This window comes from Phragmites australis, chromosome 5, assembly GCF_958298935.1.
Source record: "Phragmites australis chromosome 5, lpPhrAust1.1, whole genome shotgun sequence".
Classification (NCBI taxonomy): Eukaryota; Viridiplantae; Streptophyta; class Magnoliopsida; order Poales; family Poaceae; genus Phragmites; species Phragmites australis.
In genome coordinates, this window is record NC_084925.1 from 47,052,911 (window position 1) to 47,080,378 (window position 27,468).

Below are 27,468 nucleotides of genomic sequence, written 5' to 3' on the forward strand. Positions count from 1 at the left end.
CTTCAGAAGCTGCAAAAGAGGCTGTTTGGATCAGAAAATTTATTTCTGAGTTGGGTGTGATCCCTAGTGCGTCCAGTCCAATGGACCTCTATTGTGACAATAGTGGTGCCATTGCACAAGCCAAGGAGCCTAGGTCGCACCAGAAGTCCAAGCACATACTTCGGCGCTATCACCTCATTCGATAGATTATTGATAGAGGTGATGTAAAAATATGCAAGGTGCACACGGATTCTAATATTGCTGATCCGTTGACGAAGCCTCTCTCACAGCCCAAGCATGAGGCACACTTGAGCTCTATGGGTATTAGATACTTGTGGGATAGACTCTAGTGCATGTGAGAGAATGTGTTCTGTCTATGCTAATGTACTTTTGGATAATTGTTATCTGGTTCCATGAATAATTATCATTTACATTGATCAGCAAGTATGTGACTTGTTTGTGAAACTCTTTGTTTTTATGATGTTATTCTAAATAGTCCCTAATCTCATATCATTGTGTGGGACAATAATGATTTATAGAGTAACACATTTGACTGAATGATGATCATATTTCACAGATCATAGATATAGAGATATCAAATCAGTAATGTGGACACATGTTAGAGAACATGATGTTGGATAGACCCACCCTGAGATACTGCTGGGATTGTTATTTTTAATGTGCCATCAGTTGTTATCTCAAATGGTGTACCTACAGAATCCTTTGACCTGAGATCATCATTGATTCCAGAATGTGTAGTAACACACTTAGGGGCTTCCAAACGCTATTCCGTAACTGGGTAGTTATAAAGGTTGCTTTCGGGTATGTTATGAAACATGTCGTGGGATGTGAGTGATCAAGATGAAATTTACCCCTTCTAAATAACGGGATAGATATCTCTGGGCCCCTCGAGGTAGTTGGATTGGAAAGTGCATGGCCATGCCAATGTGATTAAAGAGTTAATCATGGTGAATCCACTACTTGATCGAGTGAATGGTCGAGCTATCACAAGGGTGGCACGAATCTTGCCTTGAGCTTGACTGGTATCGTGTGGTAAAGGGATTGGTGCATGAGTATATCAAGGTTCAGCTGATATGATCTTTGTGTGCATTCGGGAGTCAATATGTCCTGCTAGGTACCGCTATTGACTTGCAATTCGGAAAAGGGTTTCCGGATAGCGGCCGTTTACGCATGAACCTAACAGGTTACACACTTAAGGGGATGGAATATAAAACTTGTACTGACTCTAGTGCAAGTGGGAGATTGTTGGTGATATGCCCTAGAGGCGATCGAGTTTGCGGATTGGATCTGCTAATTGGCTTTAATGTTGATTAAATGACCATTAGGGTTTAGAGTCATAATGGGCTTTAATGTTGATTAAAGGCCCATTAGCGTGCTCTATATAAGAATAGACAAGGGCCAAGACGCATTGAGTTTTTTCAGAAAAACAGATCTTGCCACCAAAAACCCTGGCCGCCTCCTATTCCCGAACTCCCTTCGAAACCCTAACCGGGCGCGCGGTGCTAGCACACCGGCGCACGGCGATTCCATCCTTGTACGTGTGGATACCGTAGAGGCGCTGCTACTATTGCGGTGCTGATCTGCTCGGGGGTACTCGGGACGTGCTCGGGAGTACTCGGGACGTGCTCGGGGGTACTCGGGACATGCTCGGGGTACTCGGGACGTGCTCGGGGGTGCTCAGGTCGTGCTCGGGGGTACTCGGGACGTGCTTGGAGGTACTCGGGTTGTGCTCGGGAGTACTCGGGATGTACTCGCGAATACTCGGAAGGTGCTCGGGACGTGCTCGGGACGAGGTTGACGATCGACTACTTGACGTGCACGACGTTGGATTGGTCTGCTCCAACTCTTCTTTCGCTGCACTGCTCGTCAAGTGGTAACGATTCATGATCCCCTACTCGCATGGCTTCCTGGTTGAATGCGGTAGAGAAAATTTATTTTGTGCTAGCGTAGCCTACCCATTCCCCAACACGCAGGTCGCCCCGCACCTCCCGCACCGCCTCCTTGGTGATGATGAGATGGTGGTCCGGCAGGAGGGGCAGCTGGCGTGGGCGCCCAGCCAGGCGTCGATGCAGGCGACGTGGAAGCCGTGGGTGCAGTGCGGCAGCACCCGCAGCTGCTCCCCCTCTGCGAACTCTACCAGGCATATGGTGCACTCCGACTCCGATGGCCTTCTGCCTCCTCCTCCTTGGTCGCCGAAGGAGACGGTGGGTAGCACCTCGATGGCCTTCTTCCTCAATCCTTTGGGTGCCGTCAGTGAGCTGGAGTTACTATTAGGATTGCTATTGCTCGCGGTAGAGGTGCGGCTGCGGCAGCAGGCGCATCGCGTGATGAGGGCGAGGCCAGCGAGGCAGACAAGGGCGCATAGGAGGGAGGCAAGGATGACCACCATGTAGGAGTTGACGGAGATGGCCTGCTGCTGGTCTCCTGCAGCAGCAGCATCTGATTGGGATTGGGTATCGTGACCGTGACCATGACCATGATCAGGAGGAGAGAGCAAAGAAGAAGGGGAGGAGGGGGAGGCGAGGAGAGCGCGCATGATGGAATGGTTTCTTTGGTCAGGGCCCGGGGGAGGGGGAGAGGCGTATGATCTATAGACAGACAGAGGCACTACAGGGTCACATGATCACATCACTCAAGTGTCGGCTCGCCTTCGCCTTCGCCTTGGCTTGCAGCAGCACATCCTTGTGGCCTCGGAGCTTGCATCATCACATGTGATTTTCTGGAAAACTTGGGAGGTTTTCCAAGCCAAACATTTCAATCTCTAATATTGTTGTTGTAATTCCTCTCTGTAACCATTACCTTGGCACGGTGAAGCGAGAGGAAGCTCGGTCGGAGGTTTGATTTTGATTTTATAACTGCGGGAGGGGTGGACGGTTGCGGAGATGAGGGAATCGTGGCGGTGGTTTTCGGTGTGGCTCAGTATCGTGGGCGTGGGGTCGTGGAGGCAGTTGGTGTGGAGAGAACAGGCGTCACACTAATTCAATCCAGATTCCACCCCCGTCAATCACCAGGACTTTAGTTATTTCAGTTTCTAGTTCTACATATCAAAGCAACTGAATTGCTTCTGATTTTGCAAAAATGAAGCTTCCTAGCCTTTTCCAGTCGAGTACAACGAACCAGAATTGATGACCTGAAATCAAACAATACAACTAAGGGCCTAAATGATCACCAGAGAAGTGCCTTTCTCATCACATGTCGAATCTAACATACCATTTTCCGTCCATGTAAGCGTTGAGTGTCCAATTGTTTTCTCTAAGCTGGAAATAAGGCACCTGAAGTGAAATGTTTTTAGAAAAAATCACAATTTAATATAGTTTTTTTTGGCCGAACAGCGAATTGGAAGCTATTAGTTTGCACCAAATGTATCATTAAAATAATGTGGTACCAAGCATGCGAAAAAAAATTGCTCCTCAGAGTATAGAACTTCCAACTAGATCAACAAAATAGATGGCCACTGCTAAAACGGTATGGGCGATGCATCAAAAGACTACGAGGCTGTGAATATCAAACTCCAGCAGGTTTAAAAGGCAACATAAGTTTGAGTTTGTTTGGCTGAGCTTTTTTAAGCAAGTTATTCCTGGCACAGAAATTATTGGAGCCGGAGCCGTGTAAAGATCGGTGGTCTTTATCATAGGACATTTTATTTTTATTTTAGATTGAAAATAGATTTTTAAACTATTTTATTTTATCCTACAAGCTACAAATCCTATATGAATATCGGAGTTAGAGCTCTGCCGAATTTGTAATCAGGTCCATGAATATATGGTAATTGACTGCTGAGAAACAAGTGATCACCATAGTTGTTAAGGCGTCGCTTAGACGTTGAGGCGCTTGGTGGTGTTCATTGTAGCCTCATCTTGCGTAATTCGGCTGTGGCGTCTGCTTTTCCGTGCATAAGATATTATTTGGCACAGTTTATTACTGGTTTCTATTTCTCAAAAGCTATAAGCTGAAATAAATAGGTTGGTTTATTGCTGGTTTATGAAAAGCTGACTTCTGATAAAATGAACTAAAAACTGATAAGTTGGCTAAGAGTAACGTTTCTGAAAAACTGGTGTGCTGATAACCTAAAAATTCTTATAAAAGCTAACAGTTTTTGACATAAGTCATAAGTAGCTTTCAGTAAAAACAGCTTTTTTAGAATTTTTTTTTTATAAGTTTTAGCTGTGCCTAACAGAATCTAGGAAGAAGATGGATAATAATCTGATATCATCTTGGGCTGGGCTGGGCTGGGCTGCTGGTTGTGATGTGGTTTTACGGAACTGGAGAGGAGGCGGCGGCCCAAGTGAAGTTGGTTGGTTTGGTATCGATGATGACTCAGCCGGAGCCCACCTATCCGTCCCGTTCCGTACTTCCGTTCCGTTGGACGGACGGATGAATGAGTGGCGTTGCTCACAAGCTACTCCAAATTTGCTTCCTCCATGCCTTTGCCGTGTTATATCCTTTTTGCTTTGCATCTTATATCATGCAATATTATTCATTCCATTCTCCGTCTAGTGGATATTCTTTTCTTTCTTCTTGTTGTTGTTCCTTTGGTTGAAGATGCAAAGTTGTTACAAAAACAAGCTACTGTAAAATGGGTAGGAAAACAAGCTCAGAGTCACCGCAGCGGTCGAGAAAGACACGACCTGGCTGGAATTCTTTTGCAAAAGAAAAAGACCCTCCACTCCCCTCCTCCTCCTCTGTCCTCTCCCCCCCCCCCCCCACCTCGCAAAAGCAACTGCAAAAGCAAGTGCTGCTGCTTTCCTCCCATTTAGCCGCTTCTCATCACCACCAGCGGAGGCCAGGGCAGCAGCTGCAGCCCACCCTAGGGCTTCTCTGCTTCACTCCCGCCCGCCGTCTTCCTCCTCCGATCCGATCCGCCTCGATCCCCTCCCCTCCCCTCAGGTAAACTAACTCACTCCTCCCTCAATTCATTCCCCTTTGCCCATTTTCCCCTACTCATTTTGTTTTTCATCCAGAAGAAATCGTCTTTCACAAGCCATGGCGTCGTCCTCGGGGGGCCGCAGGATGGCCTCCGGGGGGGACTCCCCCGCGTCCGCCGGCGCCAGGAGGATCCTCCGCACCCAGACCGCCGGCAACCTGGGCGAGGCCATCTTCGACAGTGAGGTTGTCCCCTCCTCGCTCGTCGAGATCGCCCCCATCCTGCGTGTTGCCAACGAGGTGGAGGCCAGCAACCCACGCGTCGCCTACCTCTGTAAGCTAAGCCCTCGCCAATTTCTTCCTTCCTTCCTTCCTTCCCATCGCATGCATACTCCCTTCACCTGTATTTCCTCCTCCTCCTCCTCTCATCATCAGGCCGCTTCTATGCCTTCGAGAAGGCCCATCGCCTCGACCCGACCTCCAGCGGTCGAGGTGTTCGTCAGTTCAAAACCGCGCTCTTGCAGAGGCTCGAGAGGGAAAACGACCCCACGCTCAAGGGAAGGGTCAAACAGAGTGACGCCAGAGAAATGCAGAGTTTCTACCAGCACTACTACAAGAAGTACATCCAGGCACTGCAAAATGTTGCAGATAAAGCGGACCGGTAACTCACCGCCTTCCCTCCTCTGCAAAAATCCTCAGGCCTCCTCCTCCTAACACACCGTTTTTCTTCTGCAATTGCTCAGGGCTCAACTCACTAAAGCGTACCAAACTGCTGCTGTCCTGTTTGAGGTCCTAAAAGCCGTCAATGTCTCGCAGAAAATTGAAGTTGATAAATCGGTAAATGCCCAGCTTCACTGCCGTGTTGCTCACTTACTCCTCTCTCTCTCTCTCTCTCTCTCTCTCTCTCTCTCTCTCTATAGTTCCTTCCTGTTGTAATTATTTCAGTTCTAGCTTGCTTGTTCCATCATCCTTGCTGTTTCCTTTCCTTAATTCCTTGTCACGCTGCAATTGCTACTCTCACCTCCCACTGTAACCAACCCTTGCAGATTCTGGAGACACACAACCAGGTTGAGGAAAAGAAGAAGCTATATCTTCCTTACAATATCCTCCCGCTCGATCCTGATAGCGCTAATCAGGCTATCATGCGATATCCCGAGGTTGCAACCTATCCAAAACTCCATGCCGAATTTCATACGAACCTGCTATCATATTCTCATGAGATGATTACGCTATGGCTCATGTCGGCTTTCGTCATTTTGTATGTAGATTCAAGCTGCTTTCCATGCTCTTCGTAACACCAGAGGTCTGCCATGGCCCAAGGAACACGACAAGAAACCTGATGCAGATCTTCTTGGCTGGCTTCAAGCGATGTTTGGATTCCAGGTTATCACACTGGCGTGACTATTCACCCTCTTCTTTTGGTTTCATATCAGATATTCATGTCCATGATTTGTTTGTGGTTTCTGAATGCACGCCCTCTAACTCCACTGATCACTCTACAGAAAGACAATGTCTCCAACCAAAGGGAGCACCTCATACTCTTGCTTGCCAACGTTCACATAAGACAGATTCCCAAACCTGACCAACAACCAAAGGTGCCCCCTTCAACACCATATAAACGCTTAAGGCGTGTGCCCGTGGATTCTTCTATCATGGTGGTGTCATTTACCCACTTCTTTCTGGCTAATGTTTTCAGTTGGATGACCGAGCGCTGGATGCAGTAATGAAGAAGCTATTTAAGAACTACAAGAGATGGTGCAAGTACCTTGGCCGCAAAAGCAGCTTATGGTATGATGTGCTCGCTCATGATTCCATGAAGAGCTGCAGTTTTATGCTCTCCTCAATATCGCTTGACATATTAGTTGATCATTTACTTTCTAGGTTGCCGACTATCCAACAGGAAGTACAACAGCGCAAGCTCCTCTATATGGGTCTTTATCTGCTCATATGGGGTGAGGCGGCTAACCTGAGATTCATGCCGGAGTGTCTTTGCTACATCTATCATCATGTATGGCCAATTCCTAGTTCCTCAAACTAAGTATATGGTGTTGTATTTACTGAACTAGTGAACTGAATCTTACAAGAGTTAATGCTTCTAATTTAATTGTCTGGTTGCTACAAAATTGATGCAGCAATACTATGATGTTTATCTTATCTGACCTCCACTTGCACAAAGCTGTTGGCATCTTATGAATAATTGCATTCTGTCACGTCCACAGGATGAGAGAATATATGTTGGATGCAATTTTGCTTTGGTACGAGGACAAACATGCAAAAGAGTCAAACAAAGTCAACCATCTATCCCTTAATGTGCATAGTGCCTCAGTACAGCATTAGCAATTTCTCCTTATAGTTATGACAAAATGTCCCGTGGACAACGTGACATTCCCAAAAATGCAACTTTGACAAATAATTTGTATTGCAGCAAAGAGTACATATATATATAGATAGACAGCTTAAAAAGTTATACAAATGACTAGTTAGTCAATTTGGCCTAGTCAAAATGACTAGTTAGTTGATTAAGTTGAACAAGAGTGGATCCACGGATCGCTCCATGCCCATCCCTAATTTAACTGCATGATGCATGGCATCAAACTGTGTTGTTTGCACTGTTGTTTATGAAGAGACTGGTGCCTGTCAAGGTGATCTGGTAAACACTAAGGGAGAATGTTATAAAAAGACACTCACATTTTTCTTCGTCATTTTCTTCTGCGGACTTGTGGTTCACTGTATCTAGTGTGCTATGAGTATTTTAGACCATTGTAAATGGGTGAAATGTTGAGATTAATGCGTAATATTTTTGTGCCTGAAAAGTTATCCACATAGCATCTCTAAACTTGCTTTCCTTTCATATTTCTTTTTGGCTATCTTGAAGTTCTATTAATGAATATGCATGCAAAGGTGCTGGATTATCAAGGCTTCCTGTTGGTCATGATTGATTGGCTCTGGGACGTTAAAGTATTTGTAAATCATAATTCTTGTGGTAAGATTGTTATTGGTGAGTGTTGACAGTGTTATGTTGTTTCATAACAGATGGCTTTTGAATTATATGGTATGTTGGCTGGAAATGTGAGCCCAACGACTGGTGAAAATGTTAAGCCTGCATATGGTGGCGATGAAGAAGCCTTCTTGAAGAAAGTTGTGACTCCAATTTACAAAGTTATAGAGAAAGTAAAGTTTCTTAAATTTCCATTTTCTATTGTTATGTTTTAATTTGAAGCACAGTTATATCCTTTGCGATTTTTAATTAGGAAGCCGAGAGAAGCAAGACCATAAAATCAAAGCATTCACATTGGAGAAATTATGATGATCTAAATGAGTACTTTTGGTAAGTGCTGACCTAATTTGTTATTTTCCTTATAATTGCGTGGGCTGTTATTTTGAGGAACGTCATGCAAATATTTCTGCATCACTGCCCAGGTCAAGAGATTGCTTCCGATTAGGATGGCCTATGAGATCTGATGCAGATTTTTTCAAGACTCCGAATGATGTTTCTCACCACCTTGCTAATGGAGTACGTCCCTTGTGATATGAATAAGAGAATTGATAAAAATCAAGCACCTTTATATCTTTGCATACACCTTACACTAGAAGCATCTGGCAAATATGCATTTGTTTTAACTATTTCTGAGAAAGAAATCTCATCTGAGAATGGGAATGTAAGATGTGCTAGATTGTGCAGAAGTCAAACAAGATTCATCTGATACTACTTAGTACATTTTTTGAGAGAAGGTAAAAAGGCGGTTTACTATGCTGCAATGAGGGTATGAAACAGTATGTAAACTGCCTTTTTTGTTACTCGTTTAGTTATTAAGGGCTTGAGTCTTTGCTAAACTTCAGTTCTAATGCAAACAAATTTAAGTCAAGTGTAGAGGGAGATATTTTTGTAGCAGCAGAAAAGGAATGATTTAGTTGGATTATGTGTTTCTAGCATTTAGCTTAGCCTAGAGAATACACCACAGTTGGTTAAACAGGTGTATACACTATCTATACTACAAATTTAAATACCTTTTGTAATCTATGTCTTCATTGGGTCCTCTTGATAGTTGGTACTGACGTTTCTTATTGTGGTCCAGGAGGACAGACCAGCTGGTAACGGCAATTGGATGGGAAAAGTCAGTTTTGTTGAAATACGGTCTTTTTGGCACATCTTCCGTAGCTTTGATAGGATGTGGAGCTTCTTAATTTTATCTTTACAGGTTTGCAATTTTTTGTCTCGTGAGTTCTTTTGGTCACTGTTTTTAGATGCTTTCTATTTCCTTATCTTTCTGCTATTTTTATCTTTTACACAGGCCATGATTATAATTGCTTGGGATGGTGGCACACCAAGTGATATCTTTGATGCAGGAGTATTTAAACAGGTTTTGAGCATATTTATAACTGCGGCGATACTGAAACTTGGTCAAGGTATACCCCCCTCCCTGCAACACTAGGTGGCTCTGTTATTTTATAAAAAAGACTGATGTGTACATATAATTGGTGCTGTTATTGACGAGGCTCGTAGTTGCACGTCAGGTTAGTTAGAAGTTGCCTGGGTGCTAATTTGGTTACTTTTGTTCTCTTTACTTGTGATTTGCTGGCAACAGATTACAGTGGCCTGCTTTGCTTACCATATGGCCAGATGAGCTGTAGATTTTTTTATCCTATTTTAGTGGCTAACTTTTTATCCTATTTTAGTGGCTTCAGTTAGCAGATGAAAGTGACATAATGGATGCACTAGGATTATTGTGTTTCATGGACATTCCTTTTGTTAGGATAACTGTGTGATATGTGAGCCAACTTAGTAGTTAGTACCCCTTAACTATCACACTTTTTTTCTTACGATTTCATCTGTGAATTTTAGTGGATGGCTGCAGTGCTGGCAACAGCATAGAGCATTCTTATGGCGGTTGAGTAATCTCAAGTCCACTCTTCATTAAAATAAGAAAAAAGGACCGCAGTGGTTTGGAACTTCCTTTTAGGTCAATTAAGTCTTGGTAGTTGCTGTCAACAAACCCATTTTTTTACTCGATATATTTGATGTTCCTCAGCATAATTTGCTTAGCATGAATCTGGAGGAGCATTGTGCTTATGAAAGCAATTGTTTTTGTCATTTAATAAGTATTTATTATGCAGCAATCCTGGACATTATCTTGAGCTGGAAAGCAAGAAGAAACATGTCTCTTGCTGCTAAGCTGCGTTACATCTTGAAGTTACTAGCAGCTGCTGCATGGGTTGTGGTTTTACCTGTGACTTATGCATACACCTGGGAGAATCCAACTGGTCTTGCAAGAACAATTAAAAGTTGGCTCGGTGATGGCCAGAATCAACCATCATTATACATTTTGGCAGTTGTGATATACTTGGCACCAAACATGCTGTCGGCTATGCTATTTCTTTTCCCTGTCATTAGGAGAGCCCTTGAGAGATCAAATCTTAAAGTCGTAACATTCATGATGTGGTGGTCACAGGTATTTTTTTTTTGGCTTTTTTAGCCCAATTTAGCTCTTGTTACCCTTTAGGTAGTGATAATATGTGAAACTTCAACAGCCTCGCTTATTTGTTGGAAGAGGAATGCATGAAGGCGCATTCTCCCTTTTCAAGTATGTTTTCCCATCTGACATTGTTGTTGTTGTTTACCATTGAATTCCTTTCCTGAGAATTGTTGTCCTTGTAGGTATACGATGTTCTGGGTCTTGCTTTTAGCCACAAAATTGATTGTGAGCTTTTACGTGGAGGTATTATTGACAACTGATATAATCTTTTTTTATTATCCATAACACCTGAGTATATTCATGCATTCTCAGGCCTGTTTGGATAGGGGAATCTGGATCCAAGTCCTTTGGATTTAGTTCAAAATTCCTGTAGCAACCCCCCTCATTCAAACAGGAGGTTGAAATGTACTAGAGCGAGATGCTTTGGCAGTCCTTTGGATGTAGGGCTGGCACTGTAGCGGAGACAGTTGTACAGAATCATATAATAGTACTATAAGATATTAAGACTGACATGCGACATAAGGATAATCGAAAGCGTAAATTGTATGGTAGCCGGTCCTTAAACTTGTGCAAGTCGACAGGCCTTATGCAATATAGACCTAAATAAGTGAATTACCATCTATATCCAGATTTTCATTAGCGAATCAACTATATGGACAGATCTGAGGCCTTATGCAATATAGACCTAAATAAGTGAATTACCATTTATATCCAGACGGGCCTTATGCATTACTGTTCTGAAACTTGTATGGACAGATCTGAGGCATTCGTGCAAGTTTTGGCACCTAAATTCGAGTTCCATGTGAGTTTTAGGATCCACTGTGCATGTTACCATATTCTCTATGACTGCTAGCCATTTCGAGAGAAGTTTTGTCTCATCAAAGATCTGGGAAGCTTAGAATAGAAAACTGTACCATTCATTGCCATCACTCCTTTGTTTCTAATAAGTCAATATTTGGTTACTCATCCTGTCCTATACCTGTCCTGCAGATCAAACCACTTGTGCAGCCAACAAAAGATATAATGAAGGAGCCAATACGGACATTTCAGTGGCACGAGTTTTTCCCCCATGGTAGGTCTCGAAATAGTGATGATCTTTTATGCATAATTCGAGCATTTCCTTACCTTTTGTTTTGTAATCTGCAGCAAATAACAACGTCGGTGTTGTCATTGCACTTTGGGCTCCTATCATTCTTGTATGCTTCCCGCCCATTTTGTTGTCTTGAACAGTAGGTGCTGTTGCTCCTATTTTGACTTGCCTTAGTTGAATGCTTCAGGTCTATTTCATGGATACACAGATATGGTATGCAATTTTCTCGACATTAATTGGTGGTATCTATGGGGCCTGTCGTCGTCTTGGTGAGGTTAGTGAAGCTGACCAATAACCTACTTCATTGTTCAGTAGGCTCCAAGGGCTGTGTCAGTGTGTGGCATTATTTTCTTGTCTAATCTCCTGCACTGTATTCAGCAGTAAATTAAAAAATCATTTTGATAATGCAGTTTTTTTACCTTGTAGAAACATTGAAATAACATTGATGGTTTCAAACTTGTTTTGGAGAAACCTATGCTTTAGACGCATGTATTCAGATTGGGTCTTGCTGAATTTTACAGTCTGAAATGCTCTTCTTTATGCAACACATTTTTTTTTGACACTCGCCTATGTCAGAGTTAATATATTGTTTTTTATATTATTAATAGTAATTTGTGTAATATTATGTACCCATATGCATGTATTCGTGGTATTTGCCAGCCACTTAGTAATGATTATACGACACAATTGCTGATTACATGGCTCCGGGCGATTGTATGGTAACTGGGAGGGCACCAGTTTCTTGTATATGATCCAGTAGACCTGTTTTTAGAACATTAAACCTAAATGACGTATTTGGAAGTTGTTAGGAACATTAGTGACACAGTTTGCAAGTTTATGGTTGTAACAAGTAGGGATTTAAGATGGGAGCATATCCGGCTCTGCCGCCTCTGCATGTGCTACCACTACCAGTCCACAAAAAGTGGCGCAACTAGCCATGAAAATTCTGAATAAAAATATGTTAGATAGTGGATGATGTGCTAAAGTATCCTGCAAAAAATTCAACTTCAAATATGATGTATATCAGGAGAAACAAAAAAAAGGGGAAAATGTTAGCGAATTAGCATTTACATTTTTCTCCTTTTCCTTTTTTACTTTTGTATATCCTTTTCAGTAGAATTTCTCAGTGTACATCAAGTTTAGGATTGAAATTTTGTAGCATGATAGATTGATTTCATCGATTTTTTAATGACTGTTTGCACCACTTTTTGAGGATCGGTAGCATGGTTGCACATGAAGGTGTTGTGCACTGGATACGTTCTCTGGATTTAAGTGTCACTTTCTTGCAAGTTTAAGGATCTCTGATGTGTTATGGATAGCACTTAACCCGATGCATTTCTCTGTTTGATTGATACTTAGTAGCTTTTAACCTGCTGAAGCATCTTTGTGTGTGTGTGAATACCTAGCTTGTTTCATGTGTACAGAGCTTTTGGATTGTATTGTGCTCTTCGATGGTTCTGCATTAAATATTGTCAATAAGTGAACAAAATAACTTACCCTAGTCACTGTTGTTGATTTCATGAAATCAGATACGCACATTAGGTATGTTGAGATCTCGGTTTGAATCTCTGCCTAAGGCTTTCAATCAATGCTTGATTCCATCTGACACAAACAAGAGGAGAGGATTCCGGGCTGCTTTTTCCAGTAGACCTTCTAAGGTGTGGATTCTTGTTTTACAGCTTTTACTTAACATCACATTTAATATAGATTCTTGTCATGAAAAGTGTTTATTACACATTTTCCTTTTGTTCCATCATCTGGTACACTTGAATTGCTTTAGACACCTGAGGACACTAAAGAAGAGGAAAAAATAGCAGCAAGGTTTGCTCAGATGTGGAATCTAATTATCACAAGCTTCCGTGAGGAAGATCTGATAGACAACAGGTGCGGCATCTAATATTTTACCCATGCATATATGGACTTCCTTTTTTTGCCTTCTTGCCAAGCTGTTGTTTATGTTTTTTTTTAAAAAAAAATGGCAGGGAGAAGGACTTGTTACTTGTTCCATACTGCAAAGACCGCCAAATGGAAATAATCCAATGGCCACCATTCCTTCTTGCTAGCAAGGTATATATTCTCGTAATCTCATCTGACTCCTATTTCTCCGCTAGCTATTTTGCTAAAATGAGGCGTTTATGTTTCATTTATTTTATCGATTGTATTCAGATTCCGATAGCATTGGATATGGCAGCAGATAGTGGAGGAAAAGATCGTGATCTAAAGAAGAGGGTGAAATCGGATCCTTATTTTACTTATGCTATCAAGGAATGCTATGCATCATTCAAAAACATCATATATGCTCTAGTGATTGGTCCACAGGAGATAGAGTACGTTTGGCATTCTTACTCTTTTATTTTACTGCACGATTATCTTTTAATGCTTAGGTTTTATTCTGAACATAGTCGATAAACTTAATAATTATGACACGTATGTTTCAGTTTCATACAAAAGATTTTCAAAGTGGTGGATGACCATATCGCAGAAGACACTCTGATAAAGGAGCTGAACATGAGTAGCCTTCCGACCCTCAGCAAGAAGTTTATTGAGCTTCTTGACTTACTGGTATAAAATCAGTTACCATGGTTCTGGCGATGTTCAATGTGGATATCATATAATTCTCACTCCTTCAATGCAGCAAAAGAATAACAAAGAAGACCAGGGTCAGGTCATTATATTGTTCCAGGATATGCTTGAAGTGGTCACGAGGGATATAATGGACGAGCAGCTTAGCGGGTGCGGAACCTAATTATCAATTTTACTGTACAAACTTGCAGAGCAGCCTTAACTGTTACTTTTGTTTCCTATACGTTACTTTTGTTTCCTATACTACATGTTTCCTTTCTAACCTACGGGTTGTTTGTTTGTCATGCACAATTCACCCAATAGTTGGGAAGATCTGATGGTTATATTCTATGTATCAAATGGCTATTAAAGAATAGGTTATTTGGTGAGAATTTGTAGTCCTTTAGAATTTTCCTGGTGCCTCCAATAACATCATGTCATAATGTGGCATGTTCTTTTTATACAAAGACAGCACACTGTTCTTGATAGATGAAACATAAATTTTGTTCATAGTGCACAACTTACTATTACTTGCATGCCATACGCCAGGTTTTTTTCATAAAAATGTTTGGTGATCACATGCTAGGTTCTTGGTGTTTGTTGCATGTATTGTCTTTTGATATCTCTATTATTATCTCTTGGGTAGCCTACTGGAATCAGTACATGGTGGAAATAATAGAAGACACGAAGGAATTACACCACTTGATCAACAAGATCAGTTGTTCACAAAAGCTATTGATTTTCCTGTAAAGGAATCGCAAGCATGGACTGAAAAGGTTCTATTTCATGTCTGGTTTTATCTATTTATTTATTTATGTTAAAAATAGCTGTATGTTTGATAATAAAGCTAACTTCTTGCTTTGTGATTATGCCTATTTATTGGTTTCAGATAAAAAGGCTTCACCTTCTGCTCACAGTGAAGGAATCAGCTATGGATGTCCCTACAAACCTGGATGCTAGAAGGCGGATTTCTTTCTTTGCTAATTCTCTTTTTATGGTTATGCCAAGTGCTCCAAAAGTGCGGCAGATGTTGCCCTTCTCGTAAGTTTTTACCCTCTAAAATCTATGATGTACTGTATTATTCATAGCTAGCTTGTGTATTTTACTGGTAAAAGACTTTCATATGTTGTCCATGGAGTTGTGTTTGGTTGCCTTCAGATATTTAATATTGTTTTTAGGTTCATGAATAAATCTGTTGATTCTCTTTTGTCCATTTGGAGTTAGGATGCTCTTCTTCACTTGGTGACACCAAGAAAACAGTTAATTACTCCAGAAAAAAAAAATGTCTAAGATTTAGCATTCAGCTGAATAAGGATATTGTAGCTTAACTAGAAGAGAGATGAAAATATCACTTTTATCTTTTTTCCCCTTTTGAGGAAACTGTACACTTTATTCCATTAAGTCATGGAATACAATAGAGTTAAAACGAGCCACATAGGCCAACCCAACACCATATGGGCCACAAGGTCAAATTAGTTATACACTTTATCCACTTATATGTGATACTTTTGTTGTGGTTTTGTTACCTTCCGGTTCTGGTTTGGCTGTGTGCATCCTTGTTATGCAGAGATCGGAAGTGAAGTGAACTCTTATGTGGTTGTACTGTCTTAATGTAATGATGAGAGTCAATAAAGCTTACATTTTTGGAAAAAAAATGTGATACATTTCAATATCATCCCTCATCATATTGCTTCCTTTTCCAAACTTCCATTAATTAGAGTAACGATTCATGTTCTAACTAACCCTTGTCTTGTTGCCTTTTCACTGGGATAACTTGACTCCTGCAGTGTCTTAACTCCTTACTACAAAGAAGACGTTCTTTTCTCTTCAGAAGCACTAGAGCAACAGAATGAGGATGGAGTTTCTATCCTTTTCTACTTGCAAAAAATCTACCCAGGTTCTTTCATAGATGCCATAATTTGTGAATCAACACGTCTCAATATTGCCATGAATAATGTGTTTTTATTCAACCTCCTTGCAGATGAATGGAACAATTTTCTTGAAAGGGTGCATTGCAAGAATGAAGAGGAACTCCGTGAGACTGAACAATTGGAAGAGGAGCTCCGCCTTTGGGCATCATACAGGGGACAAACTTTGACGAGAACTGGTATGTTGTTTTCGTTTTCTGTCACAGCTGCTACCATATTTTCTTCTCTCCACAAACATCTTGTACATTGTACATGTTCGATAGTTTGATTGCTTTAACAATTCTTGCACTTTCTTACAGTAAGAGGGATGATGTACTACAGACAAGCTTTGGTCCTTCAGGCTTTTCTAGATATGGCTAGAGATGACGGTATTTTCTTAATACTGATGGCTGATACTATTTCCATATTCTGAACACTGTAGTACTAATTCATTGATTTTACTTGCTTTCCTCAGATCTTATGGGAGGCTTCAGAGCAGATGACCTGTTATCTGATGAATCGCCACTATTGACTCAATGCAAAGCTATAGCTGACATGAAGTTCACATATGTTGTATCATGCCAGCAATACGGTATCCAGAAACGGTCTGGTGATCAACGTGCGCAAGATATTCTGAAATTGATGACAACGTAAGTGATGATGATCAAATACTCTGCAGCATCCTTCTATACAGCTGTACCTCCTTATTTATATCCTGGATATGTTAGTTGTGTGTTTTCTTTGTCTCATTGAGATAATTGGCATTTCCCGCTTGTATCACAACTGGATTACGATCTTTTTGCCGAGTATCCACAAGAGAATGGATTAAGATTTGCAGTAAAACAGTGCAAAATTGTGTTAGGGCACTATTGTCCCAGGATACAAGTATTACAGATATTTTTGGCAGTTCTGAGATTTTGCCTGTATTTCAAGAGTGTATATATGTTGGAAAACGTGATTCATACCTTATCCCTATTAGAACTTGGAGATGTATGCTACAAGTATCTATGCCAACCCTACTAGGAGTAGGATTTCTACTTAACTTTGGAGGGCAACATAACCTAAGGGCTAAGGGTGCGAGGCCATAGCAAGTCAAACCAAGACAGTCTCATCCAAAGCAAGTAGAATCAATTAGGAAGGACACTAGAGGATTAGAGGCTAGTTATTCTTTAACACTAGATTGTTGTATAGGGCAAGAATCTGAGGGTCTTCAAAGGTTAGAGACGGTTCCGAGAGGGCATTGAGTTTTAATGTTGCCTTGACACAATGCCACCAGTTCTCCGTGACATTTCATTTTTCATTTTTTTTTTTTGCATTCTTAGTTTTGTTTGCTTTGACCATTGCAATACATTCTCTTATGTTGCTTGTATTTGAGTGATGAACCTCATCAATGATTGAAAGGAAAAGTTTATCTTTGGCAGTTACCCATCACTTCGGGTTGCATATATTGATGAAGTTGAAGAGCCCAGCAAAGATAGGAACAAGAAGATAGAGAAGGTTTACTACTCTGCATTGGTGAAGGCGGCCGTAACCAAGCCTGATGACCCTGGCCAGAAACTTGATCAGGTACTGCAAAATGGTTTTTAATTCAATGCTGCTTATGCTGGATATGTTAAAATTATATTGTTGTGTTTCTATTTACTTCTAGTTCTTGCTGCTGCACCTCTGCGTACTAGATCTTCTTTTTTCTTTGTTAGGCATGTCCGTAGTTAGTAGTCTGTTTATCTGTAACGCCCATATGCTTTTTCCAAAATTGTATCCAAATTATTTTTACTTTTGTATCCTAGAGCCAGATTTCATGGCTATACATTCACTCTAGTTTGCATTGTATGTAGTCTAGATTTGTTAGGCGCTTTTGAGGTATGGCGAGGAGAATGTAAAGGGAATGGTACATGTCATATTTAATGTTTGAATTGGTCTATGATATTTCATTACAACTGTTCAAGTTGTCTAGAATGCACCAACGGTACCTATTTGGAATGATTGTATTTCCTGATCTCTTGGTGCCAAATGAGATAAACCTGTTTACATGCATCTTTTAATCTTTTTCTTGCTGCGTAGGACATATATAGGATAAAGCTTCCAGGGAATGCAATGCTAGGTGAAGGAAAACCAGAAAATCAGAACCATGCCATAATTTTCACTCGAGGTGAAGGTCTCCAGACAATCGACATGAATCAGGTATGCATAATCGGTTCTTTTTGTTCTGCAACAGTTTCTGTCACAGTTTGATTATATTATTTTATCATGACAGGAACATTATATGGAGGAAACATTGAAAATGAGGAATTTGCTGCAAGAATTTCTGAAGAAACATGATGGTGTGAGGTATCCATCAATACTGGGTGTAAGAGAACATATCTTCACTGGCAGGTACACCTAAATTTGTGTATAATTTGTGAGTTTGTGTATCAGTGCTATTTAGTTGGACAATCTTTTGATGATCTCATGATTTCTTTTACAGTGTTTCTTCTCTTGCATGGTTCATGTCAAACCAAGAAACGAGTTTTGTGACCATTGGACAACGTGTACTTGCCAATCCTTTGAGGTGATTCATCCTATTATGGACATTTGACTATATCACAACACAATATAATCCACATAATTTCATGTTTTGTGGGTTTACTTTCGTTTTTAGCATGTTTCTTCTGATAATTCATATGCTGATTCCTTATTTTACGGTCATTGGGATTTCATCTTAATGCTTATTTATATTTATTCAGTCAAGTTGCCATGCTTAGTTTTTTTGCTTCCTTCAAGAGTACTATTAATCATTACTTGATACCTTTTTTCCCCCCCCTGTATTCCCCCACCCACCAACCTGAACATTTTTATGTACAGAGTTCGATTTCATTATGGGCATCCTGACATCTTTGATCGGCTTTTCCACCTCACAAGGGGAGGTGTAAGCAAAGCATCGAAGATTATCAATCTTAGCGAGGATATATTTGCTGGTACATCATTGTCATTGTTTCCCCCTTCATTATTGCTTGATCCGGGATATGTGAAAATACTTTGCTAATATATATATCTGTTGATGACAGGATTTAATTCAACATTGCGTGAAGGAAATGTTACACATCATGAATACATGCAAGTTGGCAAGGGAAGAGATGTTGGTCTCAATCAGATTTCACTATTTGAAGCAAAAATAGCAAATGGTAATGGGGAACAGACACTGAGCCGCGATGTCTACCGACTTGGACATCGTTTTGACTTCTTCAGAATGTTGTCCTGCTACTATACTACTATTGGTTTTTACTTCAGCACAATGGTACTATCTTTTCCCTAGACTTCTCTACTTTGAGAACCATTGATTAATCCTAACTTTGGCTTTTCCTGTCCCTTCTCAGATTACAGTTTGGACCGTGTATGTATTCCTCTATGGGCGCCTCTATCTTGTCCTCAGTGGCCTTGATGCAGCGCTAGCCACTGGAAAGAGGTTCATACACAATGAGCCTCTCCAGGTTGCTCTTGCATCACAGTCTTTTGTGCAGCTTGGGTTCTTGATGGCGCTGCCAATGATGATGGAAATTGGTTTGGAGCGAGGATTCAGAACTGCACTGAGTGACTTTGTACTTATGCAGCTGCAGTTAGCATCTGTTTTCTTCACATTCTCTCTTGGTACCAAAACTCACTATTACGGAACCACACTACTCCATGGAGGCTCTGAATATAGAGCTACTGGGCGTGGATTTGTGGTGTTCCATGCCAAATTTGCTGAGAACTATCGATTGTACTCGCGCAGTCATTTTGTCAAGGGTATCGAGCTGATGATTTTGCTTATTGTGTACGAAATATTTGGGCAGTCATACCGAGGAGCTATCGCGTACATTTTCATCACATTTTCCATGTGGTTTATGGTTGTCACCTGGATCTTTGCACCATTCCTATTTAATCCTTCTGGGTTCGAGTGGCAGAAAATTGTGGATGACTGGACTGACTGGAACAAGTGGATTAGTAACCGAGGGGGTATTGGTGTACCACCAGAGAAGAGTTGGGAGTCGTGGTGGGAAAAGGAGCAGGAGCCTCTTAGACATTCCGGAAAGCGTGGCATTGTTCTTGAAATAGTGCTCGCATTGCGCTTCTTTATCTACCAATATGGTCTTGTCTATCATTTGAACATCACCACACACACAAAGAGTGTGCTGGTAATTTGCTCATCTCATTTTGTATTACTAGATATATTTCTGATTTATGTGTATCCTTGTGCTGTCCAGGCTGTTAATATACTCAAGCATTGTTTAATGCTCTTTCCAGGTTTATTGCCTGTCATGGGTCGTCATCTTTTTAATTTTGCTTGTGATAAAGGTAACCTGTCCGTGCCCTTTACACTTCAGTCTGTTTACTAATCAGAAAAGCGCAAAACCACTTGCACATGTAGAACACATGCACTATGTTAGAACTAGTAGAGATTTGTGCAAGGATACTGCAATGGTGTTTCCTGAAGTAAATAGTGATTTTGCGGTGTCTCACAGACCAACAAATGGCATGGATTTGGGAGCCAATTTTAGTATATTTCCTCCTGCTTAGAATGAATTGCATATGCTAGAAACTTGATGGCAGATTGTGCTGACTGTTCTTGCCCGCCTTTACAGACTGTCTCAGTTGGGAGGCGGCATTTCAGTGCGGAGTTCCAGCTTGTGTTCCGGTTGATCAAGGGTCTCATATTTATAACATTTATCTCCATCATTATAATCTTGATAGCAATCCCCCATATGACAGTTCAGGATATGTTTGTTTGCATCCTTGCCTTCATGCCAACTGGATGGGGCTTGCTTTTGGTAAGTCCAAAGTGTTTTATTTTTGGTACATGTTGCAGGGTTAAAGGGGAAAGAAGCTGAGCTCCCTGTTGTTACATTTTCAGATTGCACAAGCTATTAAGCCAGCCATTGGTAGGATTGGGCTGTGGGGGTCGGTCAAGGCACTAGCCCGAGGCTACGAGATCATCATGGGCCTACTGTTGTTCACCCCGATCGCATTCCTTGCTTGGTTCCCATTTGTTTCCGAGTTCCAGACGAGGATGCTCTTCAACCAGGCGTTCAGTAGAGGTCTGCAGATCTCACGTATCCTTGGCGGGCACAAGAAAGACCGGGCAGCACGGAACAAGGAGTAGTAGTAGTAGTAGTAGAAGATTATCTCCTTCCTTGCTTTCCCTTTTGGAGGTAATCCAAGTTTGTTGTAGTTGTATGAGAGGCCGGGCCGGGGTGCTCTGGGCGCGGATTGTTCTCTACAGGATAGGATGGGGAGGTGATTACTGTTACCTCTATTGATGTGGCGTTTCCTGGATGAATTAAGCTAGCACGTCAGATAATATGTTGTGAGATTTTGTTTTTGGTCTCCCTTGTACTCAACACATGTTACACAAGGGATGAATATCGAGGCCTTCGTCTTGTATCCCGAGACCACCTTGTGGCACAGGACACTATTTTTTTAGGCGATACTTCTTTTATTAGGCCTTTTTGTTTGGTAGAGCTTAAACTTCTAATCTCACATCAAAATTTGAAATTGTAGATTAATATAAAGTGATTTAAATATTTGTTTTTAATTTAAAATATTTAGAGCTATTAATATCTAAGTAATGAGAACTTTTAGAGTTGGAGTTCTATCAAATAAGAGCGTTACTATTGTTTTGCTGAACAGAAGTAATCTATTATTGTAAGTACCCTCGTGGAATATGAAAAAGAGATATCATATATATATACAAGAAGATGAGTCTACTGAAAACTAAGAAGGTGAGTCTACCGCTGTGAGATAAGATGCTGTAAGATTTTGTTTTTGATTTCCCTAGTACTCTAAACGTGCCACACAATCACATATGATGATGAAGGGATTCGCAGAAGAAAGAAAGCGAGATATGTAAACAATAAGGCAGCCCTTTTTGCCTGAACCCTCATAATAATCATATATGATGATGATGGCAACTCGGAAAGAAAAAAGGATCAAAATGTGAAGTAATATATACTGTAGTTGGACAAGAGTAGAAGATGCAGCTGCCAAGGCGGTGACCGTCCATCACTTGTTAATCTGGACCGTCCATCCTGCCATCTCCCTCCTGATTTCTGTGCTGCTCTAGGTAGGGTTTTCTTCTCGAGATTTCTCTTCTCGTTTTTTTTTTATTTCCCTATATGTGTATATATATGAGAGAGAGAGAGAAAGAAGACATTCAACCACGGTAAAATAACGCGGCGCCTCTTCCCTCTCTTTTACAAGGCAAGGCAAGGCAAGGGAAGGGATCCAATCCAATCCAATTCCAACCACCGCTCGGGCTCGCCTTGGTTTGTTCCTCCCTTCTCCAGCTAGGGTTAGGGTTTGCGAGCGGAAACTGATCCAATCCAATCCAATCCAGCGTTAACCCATTCCCATAATTTCGATTCGATCAAATTTCCGGTCGTAAACAAATTCCTGCATCCGAAAGATCCCGATCTCTAACCCTAACAATCTGTCCTACAGCCGACAAGAAGGAGAGGAAGAGGAAGAGGAGGAGCAAGGAGGATACAGCAGCAAGCCATGGATCCGAGCCAGATGATGTTCCCCATGTGGGCCCCTCCTCCCGCCGCAGTGCCTCCCCCCTCCGAGGACCCCTCCGCGCCCTTCCTCCCTCCGCCCAACGCCCAGCTCGCCCCCAACCGCGGCTGGAAGCGCAAGAACCCCAGCTCCGCCGCCGGCTACCAGCCTCCGGCCCTCGGCGACCTCCAGGTGCAGAACCGCGCAAAGGCTCGCCGCTGGTTCAAGAATCACAACCCCAGCCAGAACAACCCAAACCACCACCACAACAACCGTAAGTACTTCTTCCCCAAGAACAAGGCCGCCGCGCCTCGCAACACCACCTCCTTCATCATCCGTGCCAAGCGCGCTGGTGGCATCGCGTCCCTCGTGTCTCCCTGCCCTGTCACGCCCGCCGTGCTCCCCACCCCGCGCCTCTCCCCCTCCCGCGAAGGCCTCGCTGACATGGCTCAGGCACAGTGGGGCGTCGACGGGTACGGCTCAATGAAGGGCCTCATCCGCCTCCGCAGCTCCCCCCAGCCCGCCGACCCCAACTCGTCTGATGACGATGATGAGGGAAACTCCAGCGGCAGTGACGTCGAGGAGCACGTGGAGGTGGAGCGCCGGCTTGACCATGACCTCAGCCGCTTTGAGATGGTGTACCCAGCAAGAGGGGAGGATCCTGGGGGCTACGTGTTTGAGGAGGACGACGAGTATGACCAGGATGCACATGTGGCTCGCCTGGAGGAGGAGAACCTGACGCTAAAGGAGAGGCTTTTCCTCATGGAGCAGGAGGTGGGTGACATGAGGCGCCGTCTGGAGGCGCTTGAGGCGCGGTTTTCACTAAATGATGGTGTTGGCGGCGGCGGTGGTGAGAACGCAGTTGAAGAAGCTCCTCCTCAGAATGATGCAAACAGGGAGAATAGCAGCGAGGACAATGCGGAGCGGGTTGATGTGGGATCAGAGAAAAGTGGAGAAAAAAATGCAGACAAGGGTGTAGTGGACTTAGAGAACATTGGAGAAAACAATGCAGACAAGGGTGCTGTGGATTCAGAGAAGAAACACAATGCAGAGAAGGGTGCTGTGGGTTCGGAGAAGAGTGGCGAACACAATGCAGGGATGGTTGATTCAGTGTCAGAGAAGATCATCGGTGAGGACGATGGTGAAGTGATGAGGCTTGATGCTTCTTTGCAGTGAGGACTGATGGAAGATGGACAACGGAATTCAGCAGTGATTGTTGGTACTGTACATACTTGTCAATGACGGGTTGAAGCCATGCGACATGGACTGGACTTGTTTTGGAGACTGACATGTTGCGTAACAGTGAATCTTTGTGTTGTTCCTGGACACGGGAAACAGCCTGTGCCATTTTGAGTTTATTTTCTTGTTCCTTCTATATCTTTTATAATGATAATGTGGAACCTAGCCGCTGCTGGAAGTGGTAGATATGGAGGAAGAACTGTGATGATGAATTTGTTATCATAACTGTTGTTGTCGTGACTGTATCCGATGGTGTTCTGGTGATTGTTTTCTGATGCCGTGCTGGTTGACCTGTTGAGTGTTGATGGCAGGCGTTGTTCTTCATTGTTCCAAACGGGGAATGGTAGTCGACAAGCTGTTTTTGTTGTGTACCTCTTTTCTTAGTTGATGCCATATTCACAGCTGGTGAGCAGCATTTTTGCATGGGTGGGAATTTATCAGTTGGGAACTGCAAAGAATTCTTTTATTTCATTAGGGTCTGAGTTTCTGTTTTTGGCTTTTTTAAAAGATGTGTTTTTGGTTTTTTTCTGAAAAGTTGTTTTTAAAATAAACTGTTAGTTTTTACAATAAATTTTTAGTTTCAAGGTATATAACTCATCAGAAAAACTATTCTCAGCAACCTTTTTAGCTTTTAGTTTATTTTCTCAAAAACAGAATTTTAATTTCTTCAGAAAATAATTTTTAACAAAACTTTTAATAGAAACAGAAACTGAGACATTAAAAGCAGTTAGAAACAAATAGACGAAGTTGGTTGATTTTGCTTGTGGAAGTTGGTGTAATATTCAGTTGTTGAATTGCTGCATGATGGGTTGGCTTGGAAAGATGAAGATGACCCAAAAGCGGAAGCGAGAGAGAGAGGGGAGGGGTCCTCCTGAGCTGTAGATTTAGGATCGGACGGCCACAGCCAGCTCTTTGTTTCGTTCTTTGCTCCGAATCAGCGGGAGGGAGGAAGGGGAAGCAGTCCACCGATTCAGATCTCGTTTGCCGTCCGTCTCTTCCTCGCGCGCAGCGGCGGCGTCGGCAAGGCCACGGACATGGACACCCCCAAAGCCAAGGAGGCAGCGTGGAACGCCAACTACGGCGTCGTCGGCAGCAGAGACCGCCGCCTGGCCTTCTCCCGCCAGCTCTCTCTCGTCTCCTCCAACTCCAACGCCACCACGCCTCACCTCGCCCGCTCCGACTCCTCCATCTCCATGCCGCCCCAACTCGTACTCGGACTCGGACTCGGCGCCCCACCGCCCAAGCCCAAGAAGCTCCTCTACCTTGCCAGCCGCCCCATGCGCCGCCTGGCCCTCCTCCTCGCCCTCAACGTCGCCTACTCCGCCACCGAGCTTGCCATCGGACTTTTCACCGGACGCGTAGGTACGGGCTTACTTATTTATTTATCTGCCTGTGATCTATCCATCTATCCTTCCTTCCAACATAACCAACCAATCGACCCGCCCTCGATTACGGTGTCAGATTAAATCAAGTCCTACGTTTGCAGGCTTAGTTTCGGATGCTTTCCATTTGACGTTTGGATGTGGCTTGTTAACTTTCTCATTGTTTGCTATGGCTGCCTCTCGAACCAAGCCTGATAATCTATACACCTACGGGTGGGTCAATCTCCTCATGCCTAATGCCTCCATATGCTCCTCTTTAATTCATCTGTGCACTAACTCAATGACTTGTTTTAACCCGCCTTCTTTCAGGTACAAGAGATTGGAGGTCCTGGCTGCCTTTACAAATGCTGTAAGCTTCCCAACCTGACATCTTACAAATATGCGCATACAAAATTCGTCCTCATAATATCAAGTCCAACTTTAAGTTTTGTCCACAGTTGTTCTCTTATCTGAACCTTTTGTGTTAACGTCCACTGTCTTCCCTGTAGCGTACATACACCAAATACAAAGAAGAGAATGAGACATGCTAGTATAGTTAAACATTCATTTTGTGACAAAGGCCGAAATGCATCGATTGTTTCCATCTTCTCTTACTTATTATGTGTAAGACATCGGGTAGGCGCACACTGGCACACTGCCTCTCCCATTCACCAAAAGGAAAAATAGAACAGTCTGCTCACGGACTCACATATGATGAGCCTGTTTCGAGTCCAATTCTACTTGCTTTTAACTTGGTTGTGCCGGTTCTGGCCTCCTTTTTCGTGCTAACATTTTGACCACCTCCGTATGGTTCTTTGTGTAGACAGCTGTTTCTGTTGTTCCTGTCTTTCTCTTTGGCTGTTGAAGCATTGCACGCATTTATGCAAGATGAATCAGAGCACAAGTAAGTGCCATTTATTCGATTGTTGTCTCTATCTCACTGCTTTCCATGTTTCTGTCCATTTTTAAATGTGTTTCCTTCTGAAAACCAATAATCTAGTGTAAACTGGTCATCTTGCTGTTCCTGCAAACCGTGTATTGTACTAGTATGATATGGGTTTATCTGGTACAGTTTATTAGCATGAGCAGTTTTCCTGTGTAAGCTTCCTGATGAAAAATGCCATGTCTTTCTGTGGGTTCGTGCGAATACTTTCTTATCTTTTTTCTTTTCTTCTGAGGAACTACTTTCTTATGTTCTAAAAAACTATCTTTCAGGCATTATCTCGTTGTCTCTGCTGTCACCAACCTTTTTGTCAATTTACTCGGTGTTTGGTTTTTTCGGAGCTATGCTCGTGTTAACATAGGTATGTAAGTAATTTTATCTTGCTGCTTCTGGTGCAAATGCCAATGTGTGCTTGTTCATATAAGCAGTTGAATATAACAGACCGATCAATTAACACATTTTCTTTTGGCAATGCCAGTATATAGGAATGCAGAGGATATGAATTACCACTCTGTCTGTTTGCATGTTCTGGCAGATTCAATACGGAGGTACAGGCATACACAACCATCTTTAGGCCTCTTCCCTCGAATATTATTAAAAAATTTGTATCTTTTCTTTACCACACATTTATTTCAATTGACATTTGTTAATTCTCTCGCAGTGCAGGCTTGATACTAGCTTCATGGTTTCTTTCATTGGGGTAAATCTATTTTGAGAGATTTCCTGTGCTTCAAACTTATCTTGATGTCTTTGGGCTATATAATTGTTTTTGTTTTTACTTTCTACTACTCGTAGGGTTGAGAATGCAGAAGTTTTGTGCCTGGGGATCGTTTCAGTTGCGGTGTTCATGCTTGTTTTACCACTGTTTAAAGCTACTGGTAACATACTACTGCAGATTGCACCTGGCAACGTGCCACCTTCAGCCTTTCTGAAGTGCTGCAGACAGGTAAACAATAGTTCACTTAGTCATTCACTTCAAAACTGCACTCATGACACATGGTAACCTGGCGATAAATATTGTCTAGATTACTGCCTGTGAGGATGTTTCCGAAGTATGCCAAGGTCGATTCTGGGAGCTTGCGCCTGGTCATGGTGTTGGTTCTCTCTCCATTCGGGTAAAACCTTGACACCAAGCCTGTTGTGCACGTGTATTGAAATTATGGCTGAAGTTGAGCATTGGTTGTTTTGCATAGGTGAAGAGTGGCGCTGATGATCAGTCAGTCCTTGAATACGTCCATGGTCTATATCAAGATTTGGGCATACAAGATCTGACCGTCCAAACCGATGATTCGTAGTTGGGAATTTGTATGGTGGAAAGGAGGGCTAGAATTCCTGAAACTGTCACTGCATTACTCAATTGCAGCTGCTGCAGGAAAAGAGAAAAGAGTTTGTCAAGATTGCAGTTGCAGTGCTAGTGTTGTCGCCCAGTGAGCCCATTGCCCATGCATGATAGTCTGATAGAGCTGAGCTGAGCTGCCTGTGGCGTCCTAGTGTAATAACAAGCCGCGGCAGTTTGCATTTC

General features: G+C 42.4%; 4 protein-coding genes across 5 annotated transcripts; 3 read left to right on the top strand and 1 right to left on the bottom strand.

The window, feature by feature from the left end:
- Positions 1-1,951: 1,951 nt before the first annotated feature.
- Positions 1,952-2,404, bottom strand: LOC133918150 (probable E3 ubiquitin-protein ligase ATL44). The gene has a single exon (XM_062361884.1). The coding sequence runs from the start codon at positions 2,387-2,389 to the stop codon at positions 1,952-1,954; it is 438 nt and encodes a 145-aa protein (XP_062217868.1). The 5' UTR covers positions 2,390-2,404.
- A 2,300-nt stretch (positions 2,405-4,704) lies between these two features.
- On the top strand, positions 4,705-21,293 carry LOC133920177 (callose synthase 3-like). Its single transcript, XM_062364886.1, has 42 exons — positions 4,705-4,887; positions 4,962-5,197; positions 5,299-5,524; positions 5,607-5,700; positions 5,910-6,020; positions 6,130-6,246; positions 6,366-6,458; positions 6,560-6,651; positions 6,745-6,871; positions 7,897-8,034; positions 8,115-8,191; positions 8,284-8,377; positions 8,940-9,062; positions 9,156-9,270; positions 9,979-10,313; positions 10,393-10,445; positions 10,520-10,580; positions 11,328-11,409; positions 11,484-11,533; positions 11,615-11,701; positions 12,957-13,085; positions 13,208-13,311; positions 13,410-13,494; positions 13,594-13,754; positions 13,866-13,989; positions 14,063-14,160; positions 14,636-14,765; positions 14,879-15,030; positions 15,777-15,886; positions 15,971-16,096; positions 16,217-16,285; positions 16,372-16,546; positions 17,318-17,462; positions 17,958-18,077; positions 18,151-18,269; positions 18,361-18,444; positions 18,738-18,850; positions 18,941-19,170; positions 19,250-20,047; positions 20,157-20,207; positions 20,495-20,680; positions 20,764-21,293. Exons 2-42 carry the CDS (start codon positions 4,984-4,986, stop codon positions 21,010-21,012), a joined length of 5,847 nt encoding a protein of 1,948 aa, XP_062220870.1. The 5' UTR covers positions 4,705-4,887; positions 4,962-4,983; the 3' UTR covers positions 21,013-21,293.
- A 744-nt stretch (positions 21,294-22,037) lies between these two features.
- Positions 22,038-23,934, top strand: LOC133920178 (uncharacterized). Its single transcript, XM_062364887.1, has 2 exons — positions 22,038-22,174; positions 22,350-23,934. Exon 2 carries the CDS (start codon positions 22,407-22,409, stop codon positions 23,577-23,579), a length of 1,173 nt encoding a protein of 390 aa, XP_062220871.1. The 5' UTR covers positions 22,038-22,174; positions 22,350-22,406; the 3' UTR covers positions 23,580-23,934.
- A 432-nt stretch (positions 23,935-24,366) lies between these two features.
- LOC133920181 (metal tolerance protein C2-like) lies at positions 24,367-27,468 on the top strand. 2 transcript variants are annotated; one of them, XM_062364888.1, is made up of 10 exons: positions 24,370-25,004; positions 25,129-25,237; positions 25,334-25,373; positions 25,831-25,907; positions 26,219-26,307; positions 26,425-26,494; positions 26,608-26,646; positions 26,742-26,892; positions 26,972-27,061; positions 27,140-27,468. In XM_062364888.1, exons 1-10 carry the CDS (start codon positions 24,677-24,679, stop codon positions 27,239-27,241), a joined length of 1,095 nt encoding a protein of 364 aa, XP_062220872.1. In that variant the 5' UTR covers positions 24,370-24,676; the 3' UTR covers positions 27,242-27,468. The 2 variants fall into 2 exon arrangements, with proteins under 2 accessions (XP_062220873.1, XP_062220872.1); XM_062364889.1 differs by lacking the exon at positions 25,129-25,237 and having other exon boundaries at positions 24,367-25,004; positions 25,827-25,907.

What these genes read in the sequence shown, in the direction of transcription:
- LOC133920177 (XM_062364886.1), top strand. Translation starts at nt 4,984, where the DNA reads ATGGCGTCGTCCTCGGGGGGCCGCAGGATGGCCTCCGGGGGGGACTCC. An exon ending in TTTGCTACATCTATCATCAT is followed by an intron (nt 6,872 to 7,896) that starts GTATGGCCAATT and finishes GTTTCATAACAG; the next exon opens with ATGGCTTTTGAATTATATGG. An exon ending in TAGCGAGGATATATTTGCTG is followed by an intron (nt 18,851 to 18,940) that starts GTACATCATTGT and finishes TGTTGATGACAG; the next exon opens with GATTTAATTCAACATTGCGT.
- LOC133918150 (XM_062361884.1), bottom strand. Translation starts at nt 2,389, where the DNA reads ATGGTGGTCATCCTTGCCTCCCTCCTATGCGCCCTTGTCTGCCTCGCT.
- LOC133920178 (XM_062364887.1), top strand. Translation starts at nt 22,407, where the DNA reads ATGGATCCGAGCCAGATGATGTTCCCCATGTGGGCCCCTCCTCCCGCC.
- LOC133920181 (XM_062364888.1), top strand. Translation starts at nt 24,677, where the DNA reads ATGGACACCCCCAAAGCCAAGGAGGCAGCGTGGAACGCCAACTACGGC. An exon ending in TCATGGTTTCTTTCATTGGG is followed by an intron (nt 26,647 to 26,741) that starts GTAAATCTATTT and finishes TACTACTCGTAG; the next exon opens with GGTTGAGAATGCAGAAGTTT. An exon ending in TTCTGAAGTGCTGCAGACAG is followed by an intron (nt 26,893 to 26,971) that starts GTAAACAATAGT and finishes AATATTGTCTAG; the next exon opens with ATTACTGCCTGTGAGGATGT.